Below are 6,830 nucleotides of genomic sequence, written 5' to 3'. Positions count from 1 at the left end.
TGCGACATGTTACTTTACAAAGTGTATAATTTGCCTTAAAATAGATACTCCAAAATTATAATATCAATGGTCAAAACTGCTCCATTATCATGCATAAATATATCATAATATTGTGTGCTATGTTGCATCATGCAAGAATTTTTATAAAAAAAAAAAAAAAAAAAAAAGCCAAAGCATATAACTGATTTAATTTCAAATTTATATGAAACATATTAAAAAAGTATTGAAAAATTAATCATGCGGATCATTCAAAGTTAATAGGCTGCCAAACGTTGAGAATAATGATATTTCGCATACACAAAGACATATATGTACAATCATGCATCAATCTCCTTATTATGAACATATGTTACTACTCCCTCCGTCAATTTGATTTGAACCTCTTTCAAAGAGGTGTAAATAATTTATTAATTTGTTTTCGGTATACAAATCAAGCTAATGGGTCGTTAAGAATCGAGTAAATTAATTAATGAGAATAAAAGAGTGAATTGATTTGTGGGTGAAACTAAAAAAATATTTAATTGTAGCAATAATTTTCAAAATTGAAAAATATACAAAATAAATAGAATTATTTAAAACAAATTATATACAAATTAAATGAGACAGAAATTACGAATGAAAATAGAGCAAAGTTCTATTGAACAAGGTCAATATCTATGTTAGAGAACCTAGCTCAACGTAAATTTTTATGATGAACATGTATTAGTATTTAGTATCATAGTATATGTGTATGCTACGGTGTATAATAAATTTATTTTAGCTTTGATATTGAAGCGATTTATTTTCTGATTTAATTCGTCGTTTTAATTTTAACTTTTTTAATTTTTCTATTTTCACCTTGTTATTTCTTTATGTACTTTTATTCATTAGTTGTCTTTTTTTTTTTTTTTAATTTTTCTATCCTTTGAATTTATACCACATTATTTAAAAACTCTTATATATTTAAGTTTAATAATGCAAATTTAATAAGACATACTCCCTCCGTTCTTTTTTGATCTTCCACTTTGGGTTTTTCACGCATATTAAGGAAGATAGAATCTTTGAGTTGTAGTGGGTATTATTTTAATTAAATAGTAGTGTGAAGTAATGATTGTATTGAAAGTATGAGGTTGTAGTGGGTATTATTTTAATTAAATAGCAGTGTGAAGTAATGATTGTATTGAAAGTATGAAAGAGAAAATAATTATAAATAAAAGAAAAGAGGTACATTAAAAGAAAAGGGGGGGTTTTAAAGGGTAAAAGTGGGATAAAAACTTTCTAAAAATAGAAAGTATTCTAAAATGGAAGAACTTTTGAAACTACCCATTATAATAATGTGGAAGATCAAAAAAGAACGGAGAAAGTAGTAAATATCACTGAAATTGCTACTTCAATAAAATCTACTCATTTTACCATTTTTTGAATTAGCCCCCGGCCCCTTGTATTTCCTTATATTTATCTATCTGTCAAAAAACACATATTTATCTCATTAAAAATTTTAAAGTTACCCTCAAGACTTAAAGAAAGTCATCATCGTTATCAATTCATTAATATCTTGTATATATGCTCATAAAAGTTATAATTAAAATTTAAAGAGTATTAAATAACAACAAATCATATTCTCACTTGAAAAGATAAAGAATTACAGTCTATGGAACCTTCAACTCTAAAAATAGATAGATATGTTATATTCCCTCCTATTCAGCTTATGTGTTTCATTTCCTTTTATGGTCAAGTCACCTTAATTGTCTCATTTTTATTTTTGGTATAGGTTTTTGACTTTTATACCCTTAGTAGCTTTATCCTATTTTCAATTATACCCTCCATTACCCATACTAATTTTCCTCCCTTATATTAAAAACCCATAATAACACTCTCTTTCCTACCCTTAGGGTCCCACTTTTGACTCTTCTTAAAATTCGTAAAAAGTCAAATAGGACTCTTAAGATGAATAGGAGGGACTATATTAATATGACACACTTCGCTTGATGCCTGATAAACTCAATCAGCTAACGACTTTTCCAAACTCTGACGTTATTAATTCTCACAAATAATGTCCTAGGATTTCCTTCCAGCTAAACGGTTCCTATGATGTGTTATTTTACATTAACATCTTGTTAGAATTTGAGAAATAGGTATGGGCAACTCAAGTACTTGTAAGACCAAATTAAAGAGGATTTATTATTAAAATTAATTGGTAGTAGTAGTTAAAAGTTAATTCTGAAGTTTATAGAGTGTTATACACTCTTTTTTTTCTCCGATGTTAGACAATTTATGTGTGTTTAATAATGGACACTCAACACTCCCCATCATATGTGAGTGAACATAGAATTTTAACCCGCTAGATGGATTACAAACCCATTGTAAATGAACATCCAATATAACAAAGTCCCCTTAAACAAGGCCTTACAAAACCAAAACTGAAATGGTTCATATTCATGATAATAATAACTTTTTTCTTTATTTTTTTTTTGTATTTTAAATCAATTTTAAATTAAAAAAAAACGTTGTTACATTGTCAATGAACCAACTAAATCAAAATGTTATGTTGATGGTTGAAGGCTTAGAAAATGTTATATGCTCTATCACGCCGTATACAAGAGTCCTTTAAGTTAAAGTGTCAAACTGTCAATGCAATATAGGTCCTCCTCATATATAACATTAAATTTACTTAATTATAAGAAGTGGATGAGTTTCAAACTCATTATCTCTTGTCACCTTACTTCTGAATACGAAGTTAAGCCACTTTTTAGTCCAAGGAAAAGTTATTCCTAAAACCATTAATAATAATAGTAAGAGTTACTCTATCACATCCATCCTCAATAAAATTTCTATTTTGTAGGTCAGATATATAAATAAATGGTTGTTAAGAAATCAACTCAATCAAAAGCTTAAGTCAATGGTTAAGGTTTTAAGATATGTTATATAACACGCCACCTCACACGAGAACCTTTTTTGTTAGAAGTGTGGTGGCTCTAATACCACGTTAAGAAATCAACTTAACCAAAAGTTTAAATTGATAGTTGAAGTCTCATGATATATTATTTACCTTAAAAGTTAAATTGCATGAAATAATTTGGATAATGATTGAGATTATAGCCACCATATGTTACCCTAAGTTTCTAAATAAAACATCATGATAACCACGTTCTATAGGTACATAAAAAATGACATTATAAATGGGTCCGTCATCCGTGGGCCTAATAGTCGAACTGGCACATTCATGCTGTCCTTAACACTTATTTATATATGGAGAACATTCAAAGTAACCAAACTTACCATCTAGCTAACAAACCACATATAATATATCACAATTATATCTCTTTAAACTCCTTCAAAAACAACCATTTCAATATATTTTTGTAAGCTAAATCTCTTGTATAATCATGGCCAAAATTCACCCCCATCTCTTATCTTCTTCTCCGTCGTGTTCTCGACCCGAAGATCGAGAAATTTATACGGTTTGGATGAAATCTTTGGTTTTCAATAGCCATGGATGTACTATTTATGATGCTAGTGGAAATATTGTCTATCGTATTGATAATTATGACACTAAGTGTAGTAGTCAAGTCTTTCTTATGGATCTTAAGGGGAAGGTCTTAACCACCTTGCTTAGGAAGGTAATTTAATGCTACTAACTGTTGATGTATATTATATATTCTGAGGCCTCAACCATAAGTTTAAGCTTCTAATTGAGTTAGTTTTTTTATATGATATCAGAGTTTATATATCAATATTACTTTTTGGTTGAATTGATATAGCTCATAGGCAAGGACTCGAGTCTTCTTAGGATATGACCTGATTATTTGATTAAAAACTATTAATGTTTAATTATGTAACATATAAAACTGAAGAATGATAATCAAGTTGATTCATTATACGAATAACTCAAACTATACAACTTAGTTTATAACGTATTTAATTTTATGATTCTAGCATCTATTATTATATATTGAATGTAATACTTAATGATTTAGTGTTGAATTTGCAGAAAATGAGAGTGAATGAGCATTGGAATTGCTACAAAAATGATAGAGTTAAGAATGAAAAGCCATGGTTTCAAGTTAAGAAGAAAAGCAAGTTATTTAACAAAGGAGGGGATAATTTTTCATGTCAAGTTACAATTAATGGTGATGATTGTCAAACGTCATCTAGCTTTAACATACAAGGAAGTTGTGAAAAATCAGAGTTCAAGATTATTCGAGGCGATGGTTTAATGGTTGCACAAGTGAAGAGGAAGCAATCAAAGGAAGGAATAATGTTGGGAGATGATGTATTAAGCTTAGAGATGGAGCCTAATTTGGATAACTCTTTTATAATTTCACTTGTTGTAGTTCATGGGTTAATGTCTCACAAGATATAGCCCCAATACCCATCTATAAAAACCCTTCAAATTACTCTATGGAGCGATCCTTTTGGATTATAAGATTACAAGGTAGATTGCTGGAAAAAGAAGAGCTAAGTGAGAATCGCACTCTAAATCTTCCTTAAAAAGTGATATCTACTCTATTGAGTGATTCTTAATCCCAATTTAATCCAAAGAAAAAGTAAAAAAAGGAAAATAGATGTATATAATCTAACAATTCTTTTTAGAACTCTTTCATCATCCATGGGTGAAAAGGTGTGTTGACTTAGAAGAGGGGGCACTTTTTGGTGAAGAAGAAACATTCTCTTTGTTTTGTTTTAGTACTTAATGATTTATTATCATGCTCCACATATAGATATGTTGAGTGAAGCTTGGAAGCTTGAAATTTTGATCTTAAAATAAGAAATATATGTATACAATTGTTTTGATAACTTGATTTGTATATGCTCATTGAAATATATTGATAACTTCAAGATTTATTATATTGAAATATGTTGTTTTAATCCTTAATTCTTGCTTACACTTTTATTTTGTATTGAAATTAGTTAATATGTGTTGATATGGTTCCTTTTTAATAAAGAATCCTAGAAATATAATGATATCATGATTGTTTAATTTAATGAATATTAAGAACTGAAAAGTTTAATAAAATATTGTAAATCCTAACTCATGCAATCATAATTCCAAGGTCAATCTAGAAATATTTAGCGCAAAGTGTTAGATAACATATCCTCTGGACTCAATTATCAGCTAAAACGAATAGGACAAGAGCTTACCGACTTGTCGGCTTGAATCTGATCACCTACTCCTCATTATTTTGCACCATGTATTAATTGTGAAATAATTTGCCAAGATCGATACGACGCTAAGAACTTTAATGAACGATACTAATAACAATGAACTAAACAACGTTTGATAATGTAAAACTTGCAAAGAGACACAAAGATTTAAGGAGGTTCACCCAATGATGGCTACGTCCTCCGTCATGTGTAGTTTCTTGTTTATATTATATTAAAGGAGTAAAAAAATACTCTTACAAATGAAGTATTACAATTGAGTAAGAGATAAAATCAAAAAGGTATGTGTTTGGCTTAGGGGTTGTGTTTTTTCATTCCTTTGAGTTAGTATGAGAGCCCTACTAAGTGCACTTAATGATAATTGCTCATACTTAATGTTGAATAATTCCAATGAATATTTCACCATAATAAATCACACTTTAAACACTACAGTCATTAAGTTACCAACTTAAACACCCACATTAACATACTCATTGGATTCCATCCCAAGAGTCACATATGAATGCACACATCAATTGTGCACTCAAGTCACACCATTCATGAAACCATTCATGACAAATTGTGTGGGGAACATAATAAAGTATATAACGTATCATGAGGCTTCAAACATCAGTTTAAGTTTTTGAAAGAGAGAAGAGATAAGTTACACTTACATCCACACTAGCTCAACAAGCTTCTATATAAAACAATAATCTTAGCAACTTAATTATAATTAACTTTATAGAGTATTGATTTAGTTATTTCTTTAATAAATTATATTGTCAATCATGTATTATTGTTTATATTATAATTATAACAAATGGTCAATACACAATTATCATCTTTATATTCTTAATGTAATTAATATTTTTTTATGATATTATTCAGGGTCGTTTTTGGCTATTTACCCATGATAAAACAACAAACAAAATGATTTTATTATACAAAAATTAAATTGAAAAATATGTATAATATTTCGATCATAAGAATTAGTTGTAGTTAATTAATATATATAAAAGTATTTTATCCTATTATATTGGAGCTAACTATCTCTATAATATATAATAATCCTTGTCCATTGTACTTCTTGCCACCTCTCAAAATTAATCCACCAACTAAAGAGTTTGTAATTGACATTCAATTGGTATTAAACTACCCAGTTGGACTAATTTAAAAGTTATGTACAAAGATATATATGGATCACATGTAATGTGTTTTAGTTTTTGGGTAAACTATTTGCCTACATTTGTTGAATGTGGACCAAAATTTTCCATTAATGAGATGTTTCCATGTGCCGGGGGGAAACCTTGGCATTGTGTCCCTATTTGCCATGACCTACTCGGACAATTAAGATGGACATTATATGCTTGGACATTTTTAGGATTTAATTCTTCATCATTTTTTGTTGCATTTCATTTAATAGCAACATCAATATATAGACATTGATGTGAGTGGTTGCGCATTGCAAATGTTGATAACACCTCTCATCCAATTAAGTTTTTTTTTTTTTTCAAATTTAATCTTGCTATTATATATATAAAGGATAATCATCGGGGAGTTCTATTACTAACTCTAAGTAGTTATTTTCTTATGAATACTGAATCCCATAACAAATCTTTCTTTGTGATTAGCAATGTTTTTTCTTTTTATTATGATTATGACTAGTTAAGTTTTAACATGATTGTTAAAGATTATTCACTTAGAAATTT

General features: G+C 28.7%; 1 protein-coding gene across 1 annotated transcript; it reads left to right on the top strand.

Moving 5' to 3' along the window:
* The first annotated feature begins 3,235 nt into the window (after positions 1-3,235).
* Positions 3,236-4,847, top strand: LOC130804837 (protein LURP-one-related 11-like). The gene is made up of 2 exons (XM_057669454.1): positions 3,236-3,599; positions 3,971-4,847. Exons 1-2 carry the CDS (start codon positions 3,366-3,368, stop codon positions 4,340-4,342), a joined length of 606 nt encoding a protein of 201 aa, XP_057525437.1. The 5' UTR covers positions 3,236-3,365; the 3' UTR covers positions 4,343-4,847.
* The last annotated feature ends 1,983 nt before the right edge of the window (positions 4,848-6,830 follow it).

This window comes from Amaranthus tricolor, chromosome 17, assembly GCF_026212465.1.
Source record: "Amaranthus tricolor cultivar Red isolate AtriRed21 chromosome 17, ASM2621246v1, whole genome shotgun sequence".
In the NCBI taxonomy this organism is placed as follows: Eukaryota; Viridiplantae; Streptophyta; class Magnoliopsida; order Caryophyllales; family Amaranthaceae; genus Amaranthus; species Amaranthus tricolor.
Note: the sequence above shows the minus strand (reverse complement) of the source record. Positions and strands in the feature narration are given on the sequence as shown.